The 27476-nt window shown below is 37.5% G+C and overlaps 1 protein-coding gene across 1 annotated transcript; it reads right to left on the reverse strand.

The window, feature by feature from the left end:
- Positions 1–2507: 2507 nt before the first annotated feature.
- FABP7 (fatty acid binding protein 7) lies at positions 2508–6648 on the reverse strand. The gene is made up of 4 exons (XM_046005790.1): positions 6301–6648; positions 5688–5860; positions 4913–5014; positions 2508–2791 (listed from the first exon to the last, which is right to left on the reverse strand). The coding sequence occupies exons 1-4, from the start codon at positions 6371–6373 to the stop codon at positions 2741–2743; spliced, it is 399 nt and encodes a 132-aa protein (XP_045861746.1). The 5' UTR covers positions 6374–6648; the 3' UTR covers positions 2508–2740.
- Between the last annotated feature and the right edge of the window lie 20828 nt (positions 6649–27476).

A 27476-nucleotide genomic window follows, 5' to 3' on the forward strand; every position in this document is an offset into this window, starting at 1 on the left:
AAGTGAAAAAGTAGCAATTTTCAGTCTTCTTCATACCCCTTCCCCCCAGTTTCCAATAAGCTTTAGTGGAAGTGAATGGATTGTGAAACACTTCTTCAGTAAGCAAGCATAAAATACCACCTGCACATTATGAAACCTCAGAAATGCTTGAAATCCTAAAAAGACAATGGGTAGAAACATCATTCCTCCTTCTACTCCCTCTGCTTTTTTGTTTTGTTTTGTTTTCCTTTATACCTACTCTCTAAGAAGAGAAAAGCGCCAGTGCCTCAACATCTCTGGGTTTTCACTTTAACTTTGGACATGTTTTGGTAAGTCCTCATGTTCCAGATGGAGAAATTGTTTGTTGTGAGGGTGCACATTTGGGTGAGAGAGAACACATACAACAGAGTGGAAGCTGCTGCTTACTCATCATCAGTGGTCCAAGTGTGGATTTCACAGGACAGCCTTTACTCAAGTTTGCAGACCTTGGGATTTCACAAACGTTTTTCCAGGGCCTGTCGGTCATATTGCCTGTGGGCTTGGTAATTTTCCCTTTTCTATTAACTATGTTAAAAACAAAAACAAAAAGGACAAACCAGAAAAGTTAGTACACTGGCAGATTACTGTATGAGCTAGAATACTGCTTGAAGAAATATGATTTGCAACCATCCTGTAAACATTTAGGACGCAAAAGCAGTTGTTAATTACCTTCCGGAAAAATACATTTGGTCCACAACTGTCACCCTTGTTCTTTGTCATTGTCATTGTAATTTTGTTCTCATTTAGGCCACCCAAGACCCTTCCCATTCTTCACTCTGTGAAACCCGTTGTTATGGAAATAAACACCAGCAGCATGTTATTTGGCCTAATTATAATAAGCCAAAGTGGCCGAATCCCCATCCTAGGCCTTGTATCTTTACGGATAGAGAGGCCAGAATCCATGCTTCTATTGGAGCTTAGGCTGTAATCACCAAGTGAAATCAGTCCTTCAACAGAAGCAAACATGAAGGTTGTCTGAACAATTCAGAGCAAACACTTCCTCAGTGTTCTGTTTCATGCTCCTAAAGACAAAGGTATGGGGTGCAGGGTAGATCAGTTGGTTTAGCATCTGGCCCTTCATCTCAGGGTTGTGGGTTCAAACCCTGCATTGGGCTCCACTCTGGGTTTGGATCTTACTGAAAAAAAGGGGGTGTGGGTAGACTCTGTAGTTTTAGGAATGGTCATCTTAGCCAGACAAACTTATCTTGGCATTCGGTAATAATTGTATTCAAATGTTAAATCCTATAGTTGCGATGTAGTTTTTTTCTACCCTTCATTATAGTAATTAAGGTAATCCAATAGTCAGATAATAGTATTATTATAGTGAATTTTATAAGTTAAATTAGGTTTCCTCATGCTTATATCTGTAAGTTAATTGGATCCTGAATTAATTTATAGAAATTTACTGACATCAACTGGCTGATTGAATGAATATTGCATATTTTTCATGAAAAACTATTTACCCTATTTTCCTCTCAGAGGCTAAGAGAAAAGATTTCTTTTCTGAAGGAGTGGGAAACTAAAATCTTGCTTTTTTTTTTTTTAAACCCCAGAAAAGATGTTATACTGAAACGTCAATTTTTGAGAAGAAATGAAGGGGAAAAATCACAAGGTTTATAGTTCTCAGTATTAATCATTAATCATGAGAACGTGGACATGTAAACCTAAACTTCAATTTCCTCTTCAGTAAACTAAAAGTAGTAACATCTGCCTTACCTGCTTCACATTGTTGGTATGGGGAAATGGCTAAAAAGCATTCTATAAATGATGAAATACAAAAATAACATTTGATTGTTTCTACTTACAAAAGCAAACCTTAGACAGTTACAAATAGATATCTACTTTCCCTTGATCAACTCAGTTCTGACAACTCCCGCACACACACCCCCGGAAAGGGAATTTGAATGCTTTAACGCACACTCTATTTTAGCACTCTCACTGATTTAGTTGAGCTCAATGTACTTCTCTGTAGACACATCTTTATAATCCAGGATAAAATTCACTTTCTTTCCCTATTTACCTTTCAAGAAAAAACAAGGTATCTGACATTTTGTTTATGTGATATTCTGACTATTTTTACCTTTAATTAAGATATTTTCATGTATATCATTTTGCTTCATCAGACAACCTGTTTCTAATAGCGGCCCAACCCACCATCACAAGGCTCCTTTGGGTTCTGGCCAAAAGAATTTAGTTGTCACAAATTCTCTATGGCAGTCTCAACCAAAACTGTGGCATTTTCACTTTTCCCCAGGCTTCTGCTTATTTCTTTTTAATTAGTATTTTAAACAAAGTGCTAACTTTTTCAGTTTTACCTTATACAGTAAGAAAGACTATTTTGTCTAAAACCTCCTAATGTCTAATTCCCGACCAGATTACTGATATTAAAAAAAAAAGACAAAATTTCTCATGGGTGGAAGATTTTTATTCCAATTTGATTTGCATTCCAGTAGAAATTGTAAAATGAATTCACTTCTTTATTTTAAAAATGTGTCTCAAAATTTTTAATGTGAATTATAAAACATGTTAAACTTGCAGATCAAAGTTGGGCTAGTTGCAGTAAAGAGTTTTTAAAACAAGTTTTTAAAGCACCGTTTTCTACCTCCACATCAAAGATAACCTTCTAATTAGTGATCACCCATGCAGTAATAGCAGGATAACACTGAGTCTTGAGTAAACAGAAAAATTGTAGAGCTTTTCCAACCTCGTATCGGAAAACTTTCTATGCCTTCTCATAGTGGCGAACGGCAACCACATCACCAAAAGTCAGAGTCTGAAAGACGGAAAAGATAATCAAATCTTTACACAAGATATCAGTAGCTGAAATTCCTAAAGATTATCATATATATAATTTATGTGTTATGCAAAAGAATGTCATTTACAAACATTAAATGCTGCATAAACTCTTTATTTCTTCAAAATAAAAAGAAACTTTTTACTTAAGGAGTGAATAACACATATACATTGTTCATGTCCCTAAAAGGGAAATGAACTGAAACATTGAGATTAACTATGTAGATTCAGGTCAAAAGAATTCCTTTTGCCTTTACTTATTAGGGTACTTGGAGCAAAATAGCTATCTGCTTTGAAAGTGAATGGAATTTATAGTAGGTTTTCATAAAACATAAATGTTGAAGAATTTCTAGAAAATCCAAATCATTAGGGCAAATGGTATTTGGAATGACTTGTTTCAAAGTTGTCAGGAAAAAGTAAAGGTACAAATGTTCTCATTGCTTTGGTCATCATATTTTAGCCCATGTGGACCTACATAGCTAAGCGGGTATGATATGGAACATGGACTTTTACATCAAATTAACTGGAAGAATTGCTCTAAAACCTCTTTACAAAAACTAGGGGTTTTGTTTATTTGTTTGTTTGTTTGTTTTTTAGGTTCATTATTTTCATGTGTTGACATGACTTTCAAGAATATAGCGTGCCCTTGTCATCCATTGCTTTCATCTTTTTTTAAGTCACTCTTGCCTGATCAGTCATACATGCCAAAGCTGAGCTATCCACTGTCCTGTATTCGGGGGGGAAATGGAGATAAAAGCATAAAGGAGAATTTCAGATTGGATCTTTTATAAATAAGTCCTTCCTTTTGACGATCAGTGCAGAAATAAGTAGGCAAATATTCATTCACATAAAAGGAAAACCAATCCTCTGTTCTCCATCTCACTTCCACCCATGAAAAGAAGTTATGAATAATGTAACCCTGTGTCTTAATCTAGAACAGCCCTGATTGCAGCAGTTAAGGAGAAAGTAAAAACAACAGTTAATTTCCTTAAATCGCAAAAACAAAAACAAAAACAAAACCCTTTTGTCTACTATCATAGAAGAAATATATACAGCAATACCCACCCCCCCCAAAAAAACCCCAAAATGATATATTTACTATTTCAATGTTATCAAGATACCATTACTCAGTTCACAAAAATGTTCCTGGATGTTAGATTAAGGCATAACATTTTCCCCAGTTTATGATGCTACTCCATCATTAGAGAAGTTTTATTTTAGTTTATTTTACTTTGTATCTTACAGTTTTTTACATGACTACTAATATTGAACAGGTACATTTACAAGGCACCCTATGCCTTGAAAGAAAGACAGGAAGGAAGTAACATCAAAATGGTTCCCTCTAAAGAGAAACTACACTTTTCTATTTTATCCTAAATTATTTGCACTGAACATAAGGAACTTTTATAAACTAAAATATAAAATGTTTAAAGACCTCTTATTTATTGCAGTAGCTGTAAAGCGATTTCTCTGATATTCAGCAAACTTGATATTCTTATAGTAATATCATTCCTTTTGTATATTTCCATGAACATTTTTTAAAAGATTTTATTTACCTATTTATTTTAGAGAGAGAGAAAGAGAGAGGGAGAAAGCATGAGCGGGGTGGGGGAGGTAAAGGAAGGAGCAGAGGGAGAAGGAGGGAATCTCCAGCAGTCTCGGTGCTGGGCACAGAGCCCTATATGAGCCTTGATCTCACTACCCTGAAATAATGGTCTGAACTGTAACCAAGAGTCAGATGCTTAATGGATTGAGCCACACAGATGTCCCCATGAATGGTTTTATATTTAGATTTCATTTGATGTTTAGACATTCACAGTAATCCTACGCATTCTTTTGACACAGTTTTAGCTAAATCAATGGCAACTTTTTAAAAGTACACAGCATAGAATTTTTCTTTTTTTTTTTTTCTATAATTAAAGAAGCTGAGCTGAAGATACACTTAACTAGGACATTTCCATTTCCTCTATTTTACCCATGGTCAAAGAATCTTGCTGGAGACTTAATGTTATTAAATAAGGGAAGGAGGGAGAAAGAGATGGGGAGCAGGGGCAGGCAGTGCCAAGTTAGAAGGAACAAAGGGAGAATTGAGATTACTCACCATAACCATTTTGCCATCCTTAATTTCTCTTACAAAATTTGTTTCTTTGCCATCCCATTTCTGTACATGAACAAGTTTGTCCCCATCCAGGCTAACAACAGACTGAGACCGACAAAAAATGCGGAACATAGCAAAAGGTACAGATTAGATTTCTGATAGGAGAATCAAATGAAGTAGTTTTTGAAGGAGCTAAATAATTGAATAAATGATGAGTAACTAATTACCATATTAGTATCATATCCTCTGTTGCTTCTAGAGTCACCATATAAACTAATAACTCATACTTTGATTGAAATGTGTACGTCTAAATGCAAAACCTTCATCTATCAGAAATGAAAATCCTGAACAAGTAGTCTCAGACCAGTCATTCTACTCTTTTAAACACAGCTTTAAGATGAGGCAAACTGTTTAGTCAAACTGAGGCAATCAGAGAGATTAAGCAAAATGCAACTTTATTTTAAAGAACACTGTTGCTTTTTGAATTATGGATATGAAAAGAAAAATGCATAGTGAGAAATGGACTTGAGATTTGAGTTTCTGCCAGTACCCACAGTTCCCACGTAGATTTGAGATCTGAGCTATAGCCAGCACCCACCGTTCAGAACATAACATATGTGCACTAGAATGCAAAATTAATCCTGGTGTCCTCTCTGAATTGAAATACCCAGAGCATTCTCTTCTTCCCAACATCTCAAAAGGAGAACCAGTAGGAAGGAATCTCTCGTTTACTCCCTGCTGCCCACCCCCACACTCCAGAGAAGGAGCCGCTCCTTACCTTACAGTTTCTGTCATCTGCAGTGGTTTCGTCAAACTCTTCTCCCAGATGGAAACTAATCTCTGTGTTCTTGAATGTGCTTTGAGTCCTGATCACCACTTTGTCCGCCTCCTGACTGATGATCACTGTTGGTTTAGTCACATTTCCCACCTGCCTAGTGGCAAAGCCCACACCTAAAGAAAGAAGCGGTACAGTTAGCTGCAACTTCCAAGGTAACTCACATCCCAAGAATTGCTTTCCTATTATGGAATCCAGGCCCTCAAGTGTAAGTTTCATTAGCCCATTAATCAGCCAATGCAACTACTGAACTATAATCATAGGCAGACGCTTAATTGGATGCACAAATGATAAGCGGATGCTGAAGAGAAAACAAAAAAGCACGGAAGTGTCACATCCTCTACGGACTACCAAATGCACTGTTATTTAGCCCCAGGCAAGAAAGCAGACACATGCTGCACTAAAAAATCCCTTCTGTGGGAAATGCATAGCCTAGCATTGGATTATGACAACACAGTCTGTCTTTGTCCCTCGCCAGTCTCATGCGTGAGGAAAGGAACGGGCACTACTGAAGCGGCACGTTAAGAGGAGAAGAGCACATCTTATTTTTACCTACCTAGAGCCTTCATGTACTCATCAAAGTTCTGGCTGTCCGTCAGCTTCCAGGTAGCACAGAAAGCCTCCACCATCCTTGCCCTTTCCGTTAGCTTTGCAAACAGGTAAGAGACAGGAGCAGACAGGAGCTGGGATCTCCGGATCTTACTGCCACTGCAACTCAGAAGACCCCTTCACACCTCATTGCAGCTCCTGCCTTCTTATAGGGAAAAGAGGCAGGCAGAAAGCCAAGGATTTAAATTGCAAACACACCCTTCCAGTGTCCCCCTTTCCAGGAGGCTCTTGCTGGGCAGGGGATGTGGGGGGAAGGGGGGCTCAAGTGAGGTTCCAATCCGCTTTATGATTGGCTCAGGCCACTGGGTTAGCAGAGTAGGGCGAGTGCCTCCCTATCCTCACCCTGCAGCCCTTCTGCTGAGAAAGCCCTGCAAGAATTCAATGGGGCTGGAGGCAGGGGATGGGGGAAATGAGAGAGGGTCTTTCAGGTTCAGCTCGAAAACTTGGCAAAGGCAATTTCAGACTGTGAGGGAAGAAAAAGATGCACAATAGGACATTCAGATTGATTTCCGTTAATGGCAAAGCTGGTTACAAATGAGGACCCCCTTTAAAGAAAACCACTGAAATGCCAGAATTTTCAGACAAAAGAGTCTGAATAGTGTCTTTTGTTTTCTCTCATATTTACATGGAGAGCAAAACACAAGCTAGAATATGCCAAACTAGGACAAGAAGAGGGAGAGGAGGTGTGAATGCCTTCCCTAGATCGTACAACTAGAAGGCTACTCCAACTGGATGTCAATGGGACACTAAGTAATTTTGACCTCTTCCCAACACAAACTGAGTGAATTTAAAGATCCATTGTCCTTTCTAAGAATCTGAGAGCCAGACTGAAATGGAAAGGGACCTAAGTTAGAGTATGGTTAGGACTCACTAATGAGGTACAAAATAAAAGAATGTTCTTTTTTCTCTCCTTCAACAGATTATAGAATCTATGTGGAAAAACTGAACATAAGATCATTTAATAAGATTTTGAATGACCTGCACTGTAGGGTCTTTTGGTTTCCTGAGGCCACATGGACGTAAATACCATCTGTATGTAAGTTAGGGGTTAACAATGGGGATAGGTCAGGAACTGGAGGAACGGCGGGAATCAGAGGATGGTTGGCTTTACCTGTTCTGATTCAGGGTACCCCCCAAGCTGCAAAAAATACCTCAAGAGTTCTAAGTGGAGCATTTAATGGAGGTCTCTGAAACTCCCTTTCCCCAAAGGTTCTTCCTGCTTTACGTAGTGTAGACCACCGACGAAAAATAGGTTCCCTGGCTTTCATGGGGACCGAACAGGGGAATCTGATTTCGCAATTCCTGCTGTCCTCTACCTCCTGGCACTTAAGCCTCAGCCCGCTGCCCTTAGCTTCTGCCCACGCCACACACGAGACACAAGGCTCAGAACATGTCTTGTTCACCTGCCAGTTCCGAGAGTCTACTTTGATGTCTCAAAAATGCTCTTTTACAATAATTTAATCTTCACCCACACCTGGCCTCTCTCCAGTTCTCACCATGTTTGTGAATGGCACCACCAGCCCCCACCCCCCGCCCCGCAAGTCAGAAAACCTGGAATCATTCTAAAATTTTGTTCTCTAAAATCACAATCAGTGTCAAGGCCTATCTATTTTGCTTCCTGGATATTTGTCCAATTGGCATCCACCCCCTCTCTCGACAATCACCATCTTAATTCAAGCAGCCACTGCCTTTTATTAATCTTACTGATGTGAGAAACAAAAGCAGAAGAAAAATTATTAAATCTCCTTATTACTTACAGTCCATTGAAAAGTCTTTGAAACAGGCAGAGTGACATTCCTCCAGGAACTCAGCTGTCCCGGTGTCAATACCTTGCTTAGGGCAAGAGGCAATCTGAGCCTGAGCCCCAGGATCTTGTACGTCTACGTGAACATAAAAACTCCTTTGGAAACTTCCTTTATCTTTACACCCCCAAGATACATGTTGGCAATCATCCTCTAAGCATATGACCCACCGACATACATCTGAAGAGTCTCATGACTGAGTTTTTACTCAACAGTGATAAATGACATTTTCCTAAAAATAGTTAGACCTTTCAGGATCCTGGAGACCTTGTTTCCTAAATACCAGGAATTGGAGGAGCGGTGGGAATCAGAGGAGCTTTGGCTTGTCTGATTCAGGGTGCCCCCCAAAGAACAAAATACCTCAAGAGTTCTAAATAGGGTATTTAACGGGGGTCTCTGAAATTCCCTAACCCTCTCCCAACTTGAAAGTATATTAATGGGCCACTCCTCACAGCCCCAGTGCAGTTCTTTCTGCCTACAGGTCCTGTCCCTGTGCTTTAATAAAACGACTTTTTTGCACCAAAGATGTCTCAAGAATTCTTTCTTGGCTTCAAACCCTAACATCGTTCCTACGTCACCATGGCAACAGCCTCTCAACTGTTCTCCTTCAGCCATGCCTGATCTCCGATTCTTTCCCGACACTGGAGCCTGCGTGACGTTTTAAAATACAAATCTGCATTTTCCTCGTGACAAATGGTGTTAAGACCCTTTTCCTGTGCCTCTTTGCTATTTGTATATCTTTACTGGTGAAGCGACTGTTCGAATCTTTTGTCCATTTTTAATTGGGTTGTTTGTCTTACTGCTAGTGTATTATAGAGTTCTCTAAATATTCTAGATAAAAGTCATTTATTTCTTCATTTTCTTCATTTTTTTAATTGTATTAGTGGTTTCATTGGTGTGTCAAAATTTACCAGGTATGTACATTAAACGTATGCAGTTGATTGCATGCTGATTATAGCACAGTTAAGTCATTTTTATTTTTATTTTTTAATTAACATATAATGTATTATTTGTTTCAGGGGTACAGGTCTGTCATCAGTCTTACACAATTCACAGCACTCACCATAGCACATACCCTCCCCAGTGTCCATAACCCAGCCACCCTACCCCCTCCCCCCATTCCCCAGCAACCCTCAGTTTGTTTCCTAAGATTAAGAGTCTCTTATGGTTTGTCTCCTTCTCTGGTTTCATCTTGTTTCATTTTTCCCTTCCTTTCCCTATGATCCTCTGTCTTGTTTCTCAAATTCCTCATATCGGTGAGATCATATGATAATTGTCTTTCTCTGACTGACTTATTTCGCTCAGCATAATACCCTCTAGTTCCATCCATGTCATTGCAAATGGCAAGATTTCGGGTTTTTTTTTGTTTTGTTTTGTTTTTTTGGTCAGTTAAGCCATTTTTAAAAACTCTAAATCTTACCTTGTTCCTCCCTGCCTAAACTCCTTCATGCGACTTCCTCCTGCCCTCACATTAAAGAACAGAATTTCTAACAGTGTCTATACCTGGCCTGCTCCTAACATTTGAAGGACTCAGAGTAAGCACTCAAAGAGAGGCTGACATGACTTTGTGTCTCAACGATAATAGTTATGGATCCAAGGATGCCCACAGCCTGACCAGCATCCCAGCTACAACTCAACATCTACCCTACCCCCTTTCCAGGCAGGTCAGCCAGTGGCTCTCTGCAGGCCTGAGCACCAGCACAGATCTGGTGAGGTGGCGGGCAGAAGTTGGTCTGGAATCCCCTAAACCTGGGATGGGAACTAACTTGGACTTGATGTTGTGCTGACATGACTAAAGAGGCCAGAAGCCACTGTGAAAAGCCTGAAATGAAACCAACCCAGAGAAAGCAAAGCATATACAGTCAGACCCTTCTGACATCAATTGAACCTTGAATCAAGTTCCTAGAGCTAGCCCCATCTATGACCTTTTCATAAACTCTCTTTTTTACTAAATCTAGATGATTAATTAAACCATTATGCAAACAGTCCTCTATGGTGGAAGTTCTTAGACCATTTTATTTTGTAACGTCAGAATGTTCTTGTATGTCCCATTAAAAAAAATATGCTAAAACTGAGAGAATGTTTAAGTATCATTCTAAAAGGTAATGAATCATTTCTTTTTCATGGTTCAAGAATGTAAGATCATTGAAATTGTATATATTCACCTTAGCTCCTTATAGATCATGGTGCTGAAATTATTCACCAATACTCATTTATTTCTTCCACTCTCTACATAAGGATATAACTGATGATACACTGATTTTAACTTAAAGTATGCATTTTGTAACTCTGATTCTTTCATACCTCATATAAAACATCAAGCCCAGCAAATGAGAGATAGTTTTTTGGTTATATATTAATTTAGTGTGAAGCAGAAGAAAATTTTGTTACACACATGTCTATAGTAGAAATTTAAGGAATAGCCACTTGATGATTTTAAAATTCTCTAAACTGACACATTTAACCTTTCTGTTTTTAACTATTTAAGATGTATTAGTTTATGCCTGAGAATGTTTGCTTTTAAATAATAGGTTATTGGCTCTTATTACTGAGGATTTTACTACAAGAGAAAGTGAAAGAACAGAGGAGAGATTGTGCTGTGCTAAGAATGATTCAACTAATAGATACTTTTCTCCAATTTTCCTACACCTTAGGGCAATTTATGATTTTGCTATGGCTTTTATAACCCAAAGGCATCCATAGGCTTTAGAAAGGAAATACTGTGACAGATTCACCCCTCTTTCATGGCTATTTCTTTTATGTATTAACTAATGACAATAAATGAATTAAAGACTTTTTTTTAATAGTGAAATAAAAAGAACAAAGAAAGAAAAGTTGCTTTGGGAGATCTTGGCAAAATCTCCAAATGGAGTTGAATCTCCTGGCATTTCCTTTATGGCAATTTTTTCTTCTTAAGAAGACAGTATCAATACATTTTTAACACTGTTCTTGAGCAAAGTAAGCCAACCATGCATACCTTGAATTGGAATTGCAGGGCCATAGATTAACCTTCAGTTTTGGAAGATAATGCCAAACTTTTCCTAAATGGATTCACCAGTTTAGGCACCTACAAGTGGATTCGCATCTTCCCCAACACTTAGTATTGACAGATTTTTTAAAGTTGGCCCATCAGGGGCATATGAAATGACAGTTTTGTCTTCATCTGTGTTTTCCTAATCTCTAATGAGGTGAGCATCTCTTCATGTGTTTATTGGTCTATGGTTCCTCTGTCTGTGAAGCATCTGTTCATCTTCTCCCCAATATCATGTATGTTGTTTGTGTTTTTCTTATTGCATATTCTTGATCCTAATTGTTTTAGAGTGTGATTGTCATGAATATCATCTTGCAAATTTGTAACTTACTTTCTTTAGTGTAGTTTTTGATAGCCAAAATTCCTACTTTTTAAGGATTTTATTTTGTTTGGCAGAGAGAGTACAAGCAGGTGGAGTGGCAGACAGAGGGAGAGGGAGGGGGAGAAGCAGGCTCCCTGCTGAGCAAATTGCGGGATGTGAGATTAGATCCCAGGGTCCTGGGATCATGATCTGAACCAAAGGCAGAGGCTTAACCAATTGAGCCACCCAGGCACCACTTTAAGTTCATACTTTTAATATTGTTGAATTTATTCATATTTTATTTTACGGTCAATGTGTTTTGTCTTACTTAAGGAAACAGCCTACTCAAGTTCCAAAAGATAATTATCTGCATTTTTTTACCAAGAGTTTTAAAGTTTTAACATTTGGGTGCTTAACCATCTGGATTATATTTTTACATGTCATGAGAAGTAGGACCCAAAATATACTTCACCTCCATAATTTTCAGTGTTCCACACATGTGTTGATTTCCGCATCCTATTTAGCTACTAAGAAATGTTATAATCTCTCTGCTATTGCTAAGATCTCTTAATTTTTATAGCTTTGGAACAATCCAGTATCTGGAAGAACAAGTCTCCCCAACTCATTATTCTTCTTTGGGAAATATCCCAACTAATCATGGCCCTATTTATATAAATATACTAAAATTCTATTAATATCCATACAAAATCTGCTTTTTTTTAAGTTAGAGTTGCGTCTATCAATTTTGAAGCATTGACACCTTTATGATATTGTCTTCCTATTTATGTAAAATGATGTATCTATTCATAGATATACTCTTCAACACTGTGTAATAATCTTTCATCATTTTCCTCTAAGGCTTTTGTGCATATATTATATAGACTTATCCTTATATAACTGGGGTTCCCTGAGACTACTGACAATAATATCTTCTCCTTAATTATATTTTCTAGTAGTTTGCTGCTGTTTCATAGAAATATAACTGACCTTGGGAAACACCTGATTTGTAGCCTGTTCACTACACTATCCTATTATTTTTAATAACCCACAGATTATTTTCCTAGATAACTAGGTGGCAGCATATGTAAATTATGCAATTTAAATACTTGTCTTTGATAAAATTTTCCCCATAATATTGTACTAAAAACTTCAACTTAAGGTCAAATGTAAGGTAAAAGTGTTGTTGTCTCATTCCTGATTTTTAAAAGAATGCTTCTAATATTCACCTATTTACTATGTCATTTCCAGGATTTTTATAAATCATCTCTTTTTTTTTTTAAATCATCTCTTTTTATAGTAAAGATGTTCCCTTAAATTCCCAGTTCCCTAATTATTTTTATTATGAATGGGTATGCTGGTGGGTCATATGCCTTTTTGCCCTAATATAGTGTGCCTTTTAAGCCTAAAAAGCAAGAAAGTCTCTGATCTACTCTACCATCTGCCTCCTGGCTATGGGATGTTAGGTCTCTGCCAACTAAAAACCTAGGAAGACATATTTTCTTGGCTATTGCAAATGGGAACATTACATTCAAAATTGTTATAATTCTGTTCCCTCTTTCCTACACTTTCCTTCTTCTCTCTTGAAATTGGGGAAGGGCTGGAAGTAGCTAACACAATGCTCCCTTAGAATGTGGTTTCTATATACAAGGTGCTATTATCTCGAGCAAATACTTTAAAACCACTTAAGCAGTAAATAATGTATATGGTAGTTTTTTTGCAGATAATATCCCCAAAGTGTCAGAGAACTAACCTGTGAGGGCAGAATATTCTAATTCATTTCACATTTGTTTCAAAACTGGAAGCTTATCCCACCAAACCTATCCTCTCACTAAGAGAGCTGGTTCAGATAGCTCCTGTATCTGAGGGGAGGGGTCCATCAGTTACTATCTGTGTAGTAAGTTTAGTTAAAAAAAAAAAAAGGAAAAAGAAAGAAAAGCACTACTCATACTGTGTGTAACAAATGCCACATCTAAATGATTGTTTTTTTGATCTAAAGAGGAAAACCAGAAAATAACCAAATGACACGTGAAATCTGTGGGCATATTTACAAGAGAAATCTGTGTTTTTACAAGTGAAATCTGTGGGCATATTTACAAGAGGTCACTTTGCCCTGACAAGAGAGAATGAGAGTATACCCTTGAAAAATTATTTATCAAAACAAATAGAAGAAGAAAAAGTCTGAAAAATATCTCTGACATATCAACAGGTGAGAGTAGCTTCTATAAGACATGAGAAAGAACCGGGGCACCTGGGTGACTCAGTCAGGTAAGTAGCTGCCATCAGCTAGGGCCAGGATCCTGGGATCGAGTCCCACATCAGGCTCCCTGCTCAGTGGGAGCCTGCTTCTCCCTTTGCCTCTGCTGCTCCCCCTGCTTGTGCTCTCTCACTAGTATGTGCGCTGTCTCCCTCTCTCTCTCAAATAAATAAGATATTAAAAAAAAGACAGGGGCAAGAACCCATAAGAGAATAAATTGAAATAAATTGAAATAAATTGAAATAAATTGAAATAATATTGAAATAAATTGAAATAAAAAGGATAACAGTGAAAACAGCAAGATGACTGAGATTCAAAAATGAGCTGAATGTGATCAAAGGCTTAAGGAAATTAATAACTAAATAGAAGGTATTATATCAACGAAGGAGACAGTAATAAATAGAATGATACTGTTTGAAGAGACTCTCCAGAATGCAGGGAGACATTGTGAATAGTGAAAGTGAAAATGTTAGATATGAAAAGAATGAAAATGTAGCCCAATTATTACAGATATTATTAAGATAGACATCAAAACAAAGGGAACAACCAAAATCATAATTGAGAAAAACCTTCTGTAGATGAATAGAATATAGGCATCAGTATATAGATCAAAATACCACATCATTTGATATAATAAATGAAAACAGAACCCAAACTCTAATACTAGCAAAATTTTTGAATCAAATATAATTCAAAAAGTAAATATGCAAATAAGACGAAAAGCCAATAGACATTCAGAGTTGAAAAGATGCATGACATGTTATAATGGAAAGACATGTCATGTCTTTCCATTATAGCATTTACATACCAAATCAATACAGAGTAATGTCACAGAGTGTTTGAAAACAGCTGTGGTTCAATCTGTTTCCATTATATGTGAATGTAGAAGACATGTTCTCTTTGAAAAATCAATCAACCATTCTTATTATACCATTTTCATGTGTTGCTTGGCTGCAGGAAGAGACTACATTAGGCAATGGACCTGAGAACCCAATTTACTCCGTAACTTTACTTCTCTTACAAATTAGTAAGTTCTGATGATATACATCAATCCTGACAGCCTAGTTTTGTCTATCTCTGGGACAAGATCAAGATTTGCCTTTAAAATTTGTTTCAAAATCATTGAGTCCAAATTTAGAACAATGATGAACACTTTAAGGAAACGGCTTGCAACTCACAGGAAAGATACATACATTCATCCCTTCTCTAAAGGGAGGATCTTGGGTGTGGGAGGGGAGGATGTGTCCAGTTGAAGAAAGCATATACAAAATACTCATTGTTTTGACTTACTTTGTTAAGGGTCAGCATGCAGTTTTTATCAAAGAGGTGACAGGTCATAGAAGATTGAAAAAATGCTTTGGTTCAAGATTTCTTGGGGATTCTTTGGGAGAGTATAATCATTCTGTCTCTTTGAACACCTTCTTTTCAAAATTTTAACAGATCAGAATTGAGTTAAAATTTGTAAATTTTGTCAGTAAGGATGGAATCATCATTATATGCAGTCTTTCTATTTAGAGACCATAGGTTTTATCTCCATTTATCTGAAGTGTGATACTTCTTTCAGGAAAATGTTTACTTTCCACATTGTGTATCCTCAGTTCTTTTACTCTCTTCAAGACAGCTTTCAACTGAACAAATAATTAAAATAAAAACATAATGAAACAAAACTTCATAACCCAGGGATTAGCACTTTTAATCTTAAATCTATTCAAATTCAGTACTTAAATAAATTAATATAATAATCTTTGGCTGCCCTATATTAAAATCCTATTATGAGAAGATTTTCTTGTTTTGACTTTAATGGCTTAAAACCACAGGGTTTCTTCCACTGGCTCTCTGTACATTTTTCCTTAGATAAATTACCTAACCACATTACCATCCAAGTCCTAGGCTAGAAATGATGTTACTCAGATTATCACTTAGGTTCCTTCTTTCTTAAATGTCCAAGGCTTCCTTGGTACTTCTACATTATGTTGGTCTGTTTTCAAATTTAACTTCATGGAAATCCTGTCAGGTTAAGAGATCTTGGACCTATTTATTTTAACACTTACCTTGCCTGAGCCTTATCCACTCACCCAAATGGAATTGGGGAAGGGAGAAGGAACTACGTAGCTATGTTCGAGTTTCTCTGGTAAACAAAGCTAACTTTAACCTGGAAATCTCACAAATTTTGTTTCAGAGTAAGTTTTATTTAAAAATGTGATTATTCATTTAATGAGGAACTATATACTAATCACCTTCAAAAATGCAAAAACACTCATTTCAGGTGGTTGTGGTGATCCGTGCTCAACTAGCTGTTATCTTTCAAGTATTTATGGCTAACAAAATGGCCCAAGTCAACATCAAAGAAAATGCTCAGCAAAGACTCATTTTATTGTTCACATCCATTTTAAAACAGTAGTGTATTGAAGAAGCCACATTTATAGATTCATCCCTCAAAAACCTCCATTTTATCATTTCTTACATTTTGTGGTTTTCATCTTATCCATCTTGGACAAAACAACATATAAAATATATATGACTATGTATATATTATATACAATAACATTATATGTGACAGAAAAGAATATACAATAAGATATAATATATAATATAACAATGTAACAATAGAGTGACTTTATTTAAATAAAATCAGAATGTTAAAACAAATTAAGATATTTATTGTTTTCAAAAAAACCCACTTTAAAAAAACCAGCTATTCAACTGACCAATTTAAAAATTAATATAAAACTACTCCTCAGCCATATGTTTACATTCAAAAATAAGAAGAAAAGAATTATACCCAAAAAGCTAACAGTGGCTGTAAAAATTGAATGCCCCCCCCCAAAAATTTGATTAACCCATAAAAAGGCAGGTGCAGAAGAAAAGAAGAAACAAAGGACAGATGGGATTTGACAAATAGCAAACAAAGAACAACATGGCCGAATTAAATATATATGCAGATATACCCCTAGTATAGAACATTTACTTTAAATTAGAAAGTCACATATGTTAAAAATGATAGAAAAAAATATCATGCAAATTTTAATCTAAGGAAGCTGAAGTTGTTGTGTTATTATGAGACAAAATAAAATAGCACAGGGAAACTTACTAGGGACAAAGTGGGAATTTTATGATGATGAATGTCTCAATTACTATTTCTTGTAAAGGGGACTGAGGAAGTAATGAAATGTAGAATGATGAAAATATTCTTTGTCTTGATTGGTCTGTTGGATACTAGGATATACATTTGATAAAATTACCAAACAACACACTTTAAATGGATACATTTGTTGCATTTGAATTATATCTTAATAAAGTTAACAAAAAGGGGCACCTGGGTCAGTTAAGTGTCCTGCTTTTGATTTCACCTCAGGTCATAATCTCATAATCTCAGGGTCATAAAATTGAACCCTATGTTGGACTCCAATCTCAGCAGAGAGATTCTCTCCCTCTGATCCTCCTGCCCCCCAACATGAGCTCTCTCTCTCTCTAAAATAAAGAAATAAATCTTTAAAAAAAAAATAAAGTTAAAAAAAGATGAAGAAAAACTGACATCGGCCAAGTAAACCATAAGTGGGCTAAAGGTAGCATTATAGCATAGTGATTCAGATTATATGCTTTTTGGCCAAACTATAAGAGGGGAAGTCCTGCCTCTCCTCCTTACCATATAGAAAATTAGCTAAATCAGTTCATTTCTCTGTGTTTCAGTTCCTCTTTAAAATGAGCGCAGTCATAGTTAAATGGTCATTGTAAGGATTAAATGAATTAATACAAAGAAAGTACTTAGTAAGCACTCAGATGTTAGCTATTATCATGTTCTGTATTTTTTGCTTAGCCCTGATTAACAGTGGACGCTTCTGACAACCTGTAACATTATTTTAATGCACTGAAAGGAGAGGAATGGGAGAAGAAGGAGAAAGAAAAATAGCCCTTTATTGGAAATCATTTTTTAACCTAGGGATTAATTAGAACTAATTTGCCTGTCTAGATTTTTAGCTTGAGCAATGCCAAACCTCTTCCTGTAATTTTATTTGCATAGTTGGCAGACACCCTGTGGGGAAAGATGGCAGCCGAATACAATTTAGAATTGTTGCCAAGAATTCTTGTTACTTGATTTGGACACTTTTAGGAAGACGTTCTGGACTCTGTCCTGTTACACTATACAGATAAGATATGTTTAATCAGTATGTTTGAATAAATGAATGAATGAGAGGGTGTAAGACTCATTCTGAGTATGTGATGCTAGTGGCCCAACTTCGTAACTTTATAAAGGAAAAACCCAAGAAGAAAATAAAATATGATGTTGGCCCAAGGGAGTCTCACAAACTTCTCAAAGCACCATGCAGCTCTACCATTTTATAAATTCACAAGCAGCCCTGCTCCTTGCAGTCCTATTGAGCAATGGTCTCTAAATATTTTTTTATTTGGCACCCCATCAATAAAAAAGGTTTGTCTTTCATATATACTATTTATTTATTTATTTATTTATTCATGATTTAAATGTATATATTACTATGTTAACATAGTATGAACATTAGATAAAAATATGAACAGGAGATGAAGATGAAATAAATAATATTTTTGTATGCTGTCTTGCTAATTCTGATAGCCTCCTACTACCTTTAGCTACTATTTCGAGGCCAAATATACACTTAAGAATAAGGGTTATCTTCAGTAATAATGAACATAAATTCACGTTTCAAGTGGTCTTCTTGTAATTGTGAACTTTCCAAGCCAACATTTTTTTTTTGCTACAATGATTTATATGCTCCCAATTTATATCTGAGAATGTGGCTTAGAAAAACTCACACTAGGAATAGAACACATTATTAGCACTCATTTTTTGTTATAATGTTATACATTATTAACATTGTCTTAAATTTTCAGTATTTTTGTAGACATTTCTCATCTTTTTATCTCATTTTATAATGCTTAAATAAAACTAGAAAACATTATTTGAGAATTCACTTCAGTGGGTCTACATACAATCTTATTCACAGTAAGATGAAATGGCATGAAAAATGGGAAAACAGCTAGACTACCGCATCGCTCTTCCGTCAGGACATGTCATGACAAGTGACTGACATAATGCCTGTGTGAAGGACCAGTATCAGTCTGCACATAAAGATAGTAAAGATTAATGTAAATATCATTTTATATAAAATTAAATATAAATAGGAGGGCTAATAATTTCTTCTGGAATCTTAATAGATCATCTTGGAGACTCACTGGGATTCAAGTACCCTCCTTGAGAGTCCAATCAGGAAAGAAAGTCCACAAGCCACCTAAACAGGAGAGAACCCTCAAGGATGGCATGGGGTTAAGAATTTGTAGTCCAGACCTACATATTATAACATATATCTTTCCTTTCCTATAACTGAACACGATTACTAACTCAACTCCCATTTTTATCTAAGGGCAGAAGACTTGATATAGTCACTTTTCTGCAAATTCAGTAAAATTTGTGATTATTGAGGCATTTTAGGTTTACATTAAGTCAATTCAAAGAGTCCCTCTTCTTCCTTCTCTACGACATTTCATCCAAGATCTGAAGACAAGGAATGAAATGGAAGTGCCAAGGAACAGCGGCCTGGCAGTGAGTTGCATTAGGGTAGTATCTCAGTATCTAATTCTCAGTCGCCTTTGGACACTGGCACTCATCCCCAGTGCCTCTGATGTCGGTGGTCCCTGACCCACACAAAGGAAAGGGCAGTGGCGAGAAACATTACAAGACTTTTGGCTGGAGCCACTGCTCAAAGCTAGACTTCGAGGCACCTATTGTCACCACTGATGACTGGGAAGGGGAAAGCCAAAACAAAACAAAAAACAAAAAAGAAGAAGTTGTAAAAGCTAACACTTCTGAGTTGAAAAGGGCTGAACTTCTGAATTATTTAAAGGTCTCAGGGACAATTAAGGAAAACAGGATAGTCTGTGGAGAGAAGTTCTTGAGAGGGTGGAAAGTCTGAGAAGTTCAGGGCAGTGAAGGAGTTGCCTTGGGAGTGGTGGCATTTCTCTCAGTGAAACAGGAGGCATGGCACGGCATGTGGGCGCGGAAGCAGGGAATCTGGAGGACTGGAGGGAAGAAGATGAGAAAACACTTGCCTGATTTTCTGCCGCAACAAGGATACATTCATCAACTAAAAATAAACCTTAAGTGAACTGAGATTGTCTAGGTGTGATGGAGATGAGGTAGAATCAGCTCTGTGGAATTCCCGTTTGAAACTAAGTTTGAATGTAGGAAAATAAAGTTACATTTCTGACACAACTGAGTCTTGTGGGCTAGGCTCATAGTGTACCCTCCATACCTAGGAGCTTCTCTCTACCAAACAGACACACTGAGGAACCAAATCATCTTGAGGTGAGAGATGGGGGAGAATTGGTGGTTGGGAATGAGGTGGACTCCAAAGTCAAACTAATTTCAGATAAACCTCTAGGTGTGAGCAAAGTACTAAATCCTTTAAATTTTCTAGGTAGGTGTATGGGAATCTATGTAAGGAAAGAAACAAGAATCAACAGAGCTTTATGAATTGCTACAGAAATTCAATCTTCTTAATCCCTGGAAAATAGCTAAGAAAGAGCGAAAGTTGTATTAGAGCCCATTCCTTAGGTTCTGAATTTCTTTAAAAAACTGTCTATGGAAGCACAGAAAGACACAGAGTTCCGGTTACCTTGCAGATTTTCCATCAAGCAGTGGCTTGGGGTATGAGAGGAGCTCAGACTCCCCAGTAAAGCCAGAGAGAACCACTTAGTCCCCAAAAAAGAACTCCATCAGACAACTGCTAAGTATTTAGTCTGGAGGAAGCACTGTTCTTTTTCTTTGCCTTTAGGAAAATAGTATTTCGTTCTTAGCTTACACTCTTAAAAAGAAACCATAGCTAAAAACAACAGAGACCATGCAGGCTTAGGAAGACTCAACAGATCAGAGAGAGGTCCCTGACCCTAGGCAGCCTAAGCTCAACCAACATTTTCTTGTACTAATCAATTCTGCCAAAGACTAGCCAATCACCACGCAGTGGGAATGGGTTTGGCTAGAACTTTGGTGGGGAGACTGGCTATATTGTTTGTAAACTCTGAGTGCCATAAAACTTGGTTTGCTGGAAGGGAGAGAGACTATCCCAGTTCGTACCTATTGTCTGGGAAAAATGAGGAATGGTGTCCCCTTTCATTTTCGAAAGTGTCCGAAGCTTAGACAAAGTGTACAAAGCACCCTAGCTATAAGCAAAGCCAACCCTTCACCCCTCATGTAAAAGTTTTCATCAGAGCTCATTCATGAAGGATGGCTTCAGCCTGCGTGATGGTCAGTGTTCTCAGAGGAGGGCAGGGAGAGGCAAGAGTGACTAGAGGCCAGCACTAGAAGGAAGAAAATCCCCTTTAAAATGACTGGCAATTCTATGAGAGAAAAACAAAGGTTGCTGAGAAGAGAAGCCAGAGAGCTTGGGAGCTAGTGAGTCCCTCTTGGGGCCCCGAGTACTTCACTGGCTACCTTCCCCAGGCTGAGTTCTGAGGTGTAGTACAGAGTGAAATCATATAGATGTTTGGAAGAATCTGAGAAACAGAGTTTGTACCTCCGTTCTCAGGTGGAGAGAGAGGAGGTAGCATGCTTATTTAAATTCCTTTCAGACCCAGAAGCAGAGCAATGTTAAAATAGGGTGGCTATTTGCTTATCTAAGTAGGTGTGTCTGACACAGAACTTTCCCGAGATAAATATGCTGAAAAGAAGAGTGAAAATAGCTAAGTGTGAAATGAAACCAGAATGGCCTATAGCCAGGATGTGGTAGTTACCAGAGGGAAACTTTGGAAGAATGGGACTTCTCAGCGAGGGTATCACGGCATGCATAGTGATGAAAATCGAGGACAAGATGTATCCCACCATACTTTGCTCGCCGGGAACCCACCATCATCACCTGGACTGTATGCCTAACAGTAGGGATGAAGGTGGGGGTAAGAATAGTAGCAGCCAAGATACAGGGCTTCCTAGACCAGCCACTATTGTATGTAGTTTATATATACGAATCCATTTAATTCTCACAACAATCCTAAAATATAAGTACTGTTAGGAGATCCATTTTGCAGATGAAGAAGCAGGGCACGCACAGAACTAAAATCCTGAATTAATTTAGGTTAAGTAGAATTGACTGACATCAGTTTTATGATAACTTCTAAACTAGACTGCTCAAAAAATTATATATGTGTGTGTATAAATGTATGACACACTTGAACTCACACAAAGATTTAAACCCACTGACAAGATGCTTAGTGTGAATTCTTATGAGTCGTATATAACAGATAATGGCAAATCCAAGTAACAACGTAGTCCACACACACACACACACACACACACACACACGAAACAAACAAAACCCCAAACCAGAAAACGTCAGAATAACTGAAGCAATCCGAAAGAACAGGATAAATGCCACAATCTTTCCTCTTCAACATAAACCTAGCCTTTCAGTGTTTCCTCATTCTCTCATTTACTAGCTTACTTGTAACTTCATTTTTCTCTTTGTGGACCTTGTCTTAAAGTAATTTCAATGTTGTTTTCATCAACAGCTTAAGCTTCTTTCACAACAGCCATGTTTAAAGTTTTTTTTTTTTTTCTTTTTTATTTATTTGACAGAGAGAGAGGTCACAGTAGGCAGAGAGGCAGGCAGAGAGAGAGGGAGAAACAGGCTCCTCACTGAGCAGAGAGCCCGATGCGGGGCTCCATCCCAGGACCCTGAGATCATGACCTGAGCTGAAGGCAGAGGCTTAAACCACTGAGCCACCCAGGTGCCCCAACAGCCATGTTTAGACCACGTTTCTTGTACCTGTTCATTCTGCCTTTAACACCAGTAGATCCCAGAGTAAGAGTAAAAGTAGAGGCCGTGTACTGTTGAATACATGTTCTCCAATTTCATGGGGTGACAATTGGTAAAATATAACAGTTATTATTGCCCATGTCTGATTGCACTGTTAATGAACACCACCATATGAATAGGTAATAACAGCAAGCATAATTTATGAATTATTATACAATTATTCCATAAAATATATTTTCTTGCCTTCATCTAAGCAAAATAGGTGGTAATAATCAAGATTTCCTCCCTATTTTGTATTCTATTGAAAGCAATTATTCTAAAGGATTAAAAGAAAATATGTAAATATGTAACTATATTCAATATGTACAAAGCTTACACAGTCTCATTAAAAAGTAGATTAAAATTAACATAAAAATGTAAAAAGGAAAATTATTTTGGTTTTCGAAGCACTTTTCTTCTGAAATGTCCAACATTATCTACTTTTTTATTTTATTTCTTTTATTCTTTTTATTTTATTTCTTTTAGTGTTCCAATTCATTGTTTATGCACCACACCCGGTGCTCCATGCAATACGTGCCCTCCATAATACCCACCACCAGGCTCCCCCATCGCCCCACTCCTCCTCCCTTCCAAAACCATCAGTTTGTTTCTCAGAGGCCACAGTACCTCATGGTTTGTCTCCCCCTCTGATTGTCTCCCAATACCCTCTGTGTTATTCCTTATGCTCCACAAGTAAGTGAAACCATATAATTGATTCTCTCTGCTTGACTTATTTCACTCAGCATAATCTCTTCCAGTCCCGTCCATGTTGATACAAAAGTTGGGTATTCATCCTTTCCGATGGAGGCATAATACTCCATTGTATATATGGACCATATCTTCTTTATCCATGCATCCGTTGAAGGGCATCTTGGTTCTTTCCACAGTTTGGCGACTGTGGCCATTGCTGCTATGAACACTGGGATACAGATGGCCCGTCTTTTCACTACTTCTGTATCTTTGGGGTAAATACCCAGTAGTGCAATTGCAGGGTCATAGGGTAGCTCTATTTTTAATTTTTTGAGGAATCTCCACACTGTTTTCCAAAGTGGCTGTACCAACTTGCATTCCCATCAACAGTGTAAGACGGTTGCCCTTTCTCTACATCCTCTCCTACACATGTTGTTTCCTGTCTTGCTAATTTTGGCCATTCTCACTGGTGTAAGGTGGTATCTCAATGTGGTTTTGATTTGGATCTCCCTGATTGCTAATGATGATGAACATTTTTTCATGTGTCTCCAACATTATCTACTAAAATTATAAAGCCAATACAAAAAGTTAATGAATATTAAATGTATATAAATTAATATTAAACATTTTAATTTTTAAAATTCACATACATCTTGTTATGTGTGTCAATAAAGTGGGAACCTCTCAGAATCCTAGCATTCAATTTTCATCTAGTTTAATTGGCCTCACAATGTATATCTAAAAGTAATATAAATTACGTACTACTGACAACCTTAAAAATAAAATAGCCAGCCACTTTACCAGCAAAATGAGTTTATTTTGGGGATAACAGGGGAATCAGAATTCCAGAAATGGAAACTATGGTGAGCTATAAGCAAGTCCAGATAACAAGGGAGTGGAGGTTTCTTTTACAGAAGGTCGTGAGGAGGGACTGTTTGGAAGGAAACAGGGCTCAAGGTTGTGGCAACTTATTGGCTAGAATGTAGCAGTTTCTCATTGGCTGGGTTGTTGAGGGGCAAAGAGTAAAATTTCCCTTCCTCCTCTTGGGGTAGTAAACTAAGCGTCTTCCTGTTGGGTAAAATGAACTGCAACAAATGGTACATGGGTGAAGGCTCTCCAGCCAGAGCTTCCCAGCGCCATTTTGAATGAGATTTTCCTTCAAAGTTTTCACAAGGCTGTCAAGAATTTCTACACCACATGCAACTGTTGTGAATGCTGTTAGAATTTATAGTTAAAACTGGAACCACAAATTGCAGTATGAAAAGAAGCAAGAAACAGTACGTCTGGGATTATGGAAAATAATATTTTATAAGGCAGGAATCTACTGCATTCTTATTACCTGTAAGAAATAATTTGACCAGTAAATTTGGCTTTTATTTTAGCTAAATGTTTCTCCCCCTCAAATCCTCCCTGCCCTTGAAGCTTTGTTTGTCTCTGACAGAGGCAAAGAAACAGACCACAAACATGCACATTAGTTATGCATAGTTGCCCTTCATTTCAAGTCTTTAATTTCCTATAGGCACAAAAAGGGATTCCCTGGGGCCTATATGGTATTAGTCATGAGAGAAGATATGTGGGGTTATAAGTCATGCTACTCCATTTAGGAGCACCAGAACCCTAAAAATGGACATGCACTTCGTTCCCCTAATATGGAAATGTTCACATATACACCCACATAGAATATGAATCATCGCTTAGCGTTCACTATTACCACCATGGGCACGTGTTCTTTAAAAATGTATTCAGTATCACAAAATATTTTCAAAACTCAGGGAAATAAGGTGTTAGCCTCTTTGTTGATTTGCTCCTTTAACAAGTATAGGTATCAAATTCTCCTTCTGTTGAATTTCACTGGGTTCATATGGGGCTAACCCTCTTTGTTTCTTGCCACAGTGGGAGAACCGATATCAGTCATTGCCCATCCAAGCACCTTCTTCTAGAGCTAAAAGGTTCAGTACAGGAGCATATCTCCAGTCAAACTGACCCAAATATTCCAGGAATTATTTGCTAGAACTATTGGGGAACAGCAGTCTCCTCCATAGGATGTTTAAGGTGGGAGTTAGGAGTCTGGGCTTGTTGGTGGCTTTCTTGTCAGTCACATGTTTAGTCCTAGAAAAATCAAGCCAGACAGAGACAAGCAGAAAAGCAAGAGAGAGGGGCAGATCTCTGGTGACACAGCTAGAGCCCCTGAACACAACAATTAATACACCAGACACAGAAGGTAGGGAATAGAGACAGAGAACAACAGCATTATTGAAGGGCTTGGACTTTTTTTTCAGGAGGCATACCTCTGGACTCTAGTTACACGAACGGATTGATTCTTTTTGTTTAAATTCAGATTGAAGGTCTGCATCTTACAGTCAGAGAGCACTATGAGTAATTTAAATTAATCTACAATCGCTTGATTAAGATGATTAACAGACCCAATGTAGACATGACAAGGCTGGAGGAAGGCAGACGGGAGAGTGTCTCTGTACTCAATGGTGATACGAGGGATACAAATCACCCCGTCGTAAAAAGTGTGTATTGAAGATTCTATGCCAGCTAGTTTAGTAGTACTGAGTATCTGTACAGCAAAGATGAATTGGTTTAGTGTCCTCAAATAAGAGATATTTAGAGGCCTGAAAATAGTGAAAGTATTCAAGGAGTGAATGATGTTTGGTGACGTGAGGAAGAAAGCCTCCATGTAAGTTATTTCCATCTCTGCTACCTGCACCCTCCTGTTGGTTCACGTCTTCCAGAGAACTGAAAACCCTGAACCTGTGGGACAAGTTGTCATGATATAATTATTTTTATTTTGAGAGATGGAGATTTTTAAATCATAGTAAGAAAAATTGAGAAATTAATCATCGTTATGAAAAATGAAAGGGGAATACTTGGGAAAATCCATGTTAATTTTCCCATTTCTCTGAGCATTCGCATATATGAAAAAAATAGTAAAATAGAGTTAAAATAAAGCCTTTTTAAAAAACACATTTGACTAGAAATAACAAATTTAGAATAATAAATCATTAAGTTTTAAAATCCCAGTAATCAAGTTGCCTAAGAAACCGTGTAATCCAGAGGTGCCTGGCTGGCTCTGCCTTCTGCTCAGGTCATGATCCCAGGGTCCTGGGATCGAGCCCCGCATAGGGCTCTCTGCTCAGCAGGGAGCCTGTTTCCTCCTTTCTCTCTGCCTACTTGTGATCGCTGGTCAAATAAATAAAATCTTTAAACAAACACACAAAAAAGAAACCACATAATCCCAACAGTAAAGTTGAATTAGTTCATCACCAAAGCCACAGAAAAGCATATTAATCTGATTAAAGTGTTTTGAGACAATATATTGAAAATCAAGATTTAAATCTTTTCATTACTGTAAAGGAATTAAAAACCACCATAAGCAAAAGGTTTTACATTTAAGAGCATTATGATAGCCATCCTTTAAAAGATATGAAGTCATTCTCACCAAATATTAAAAACTATGGTCAGGGCACCTGGGTGGCTCAGTTGGTTAAAGCCTCTGCTTTCGGCTCAGGTCATGATCCCAGGGTCCTGGGATCCAGCCCCGCATCAGGCTCTCTGCTCAGCAGGGAGCCTGCTTCCCCCTCTCTCTCTGCCTGCCTCTCTGCCTACTCTGTCAAATAAATAAATAAAATCTTTAAAAAAAAAAACAACAAAAACTATGGCCAGACTTAAGCTTGGTGTGTCTTAATTACTGGACCTTTTATTCTGAATATATTCTCAAAAACTGTAATGTTGCAATCAAACTGACTATGAAATGCATAGCTATTATAGATAATATAAATGTATTTATTTATTATCAGTGGTAGTTTTTTTTTTAATTTATTTATTTTTATTTGTTTATTTACAGCATAACAGTGTTCATTGTTTTGGCATCACACCCAGTGCTCCATGCAGTACGTGCCCTTCCTATTACCCACCACCTGGTTCCTCAACCTCCCACCCCTCCCACCCCCCCCCCCCCCCCCGCCGCCCCTTCATAACCCTCTGGTTGTTTTTCAGAGTCCATAGTCTCTCATGGTTTTCTCCCCTTCCAGTTTCCCTCAACTCCCTCTCCTCTCCATCTCCCCATGTCCTCCATGTTATTTGTTATGCTCAGTGGTAGTTTGTTTTATTATGTGTAATTCAACAAATAGAAAAGGTATTTTCTTAGCTAAAAAAGCATGTTCTATGTTTAATAATGCCATACTTCTTGGAGATTAAGTAGTTTAACTATATAC

The sequence above is a fragment of the Meles meles genome, chromosome 5 (assembly GCF_922984935.1).
Source record: "Meles meles chromosome 5, mMelMel3.1 paternal haplotype, whole genome shotgun sequence".
Taxonomy (NCBI): Eukaryota; Metazoa; Chordata; class Mammalia; order Carnivora; family Mustelidae; genus Meles; species Meles meles.

Coding starts and splice junctions, on each gene's coding strand:
- FABP7 (XM_046005790.1), bottom strand. CDS start 6,373: ATGGTGGAGGCTTTCTGTGCTACCTGGAAGCTGACGGACAGCCAGAAC. Junction 5,861..6,300: donor TGAGTACATGAAGGCTCTAG/GTAGGTAAAAAT, acceptor TTCTTTCTTTAG/GTGTGGGCTTTGCCACTAGG. Junction 2,792..4,912: donor AGGATGGCAAAATGGTTATG/GTGAGTAATCTC, acceptor TCCGTCTTTCAG/ACTCTGACTTTTGGTGATGT.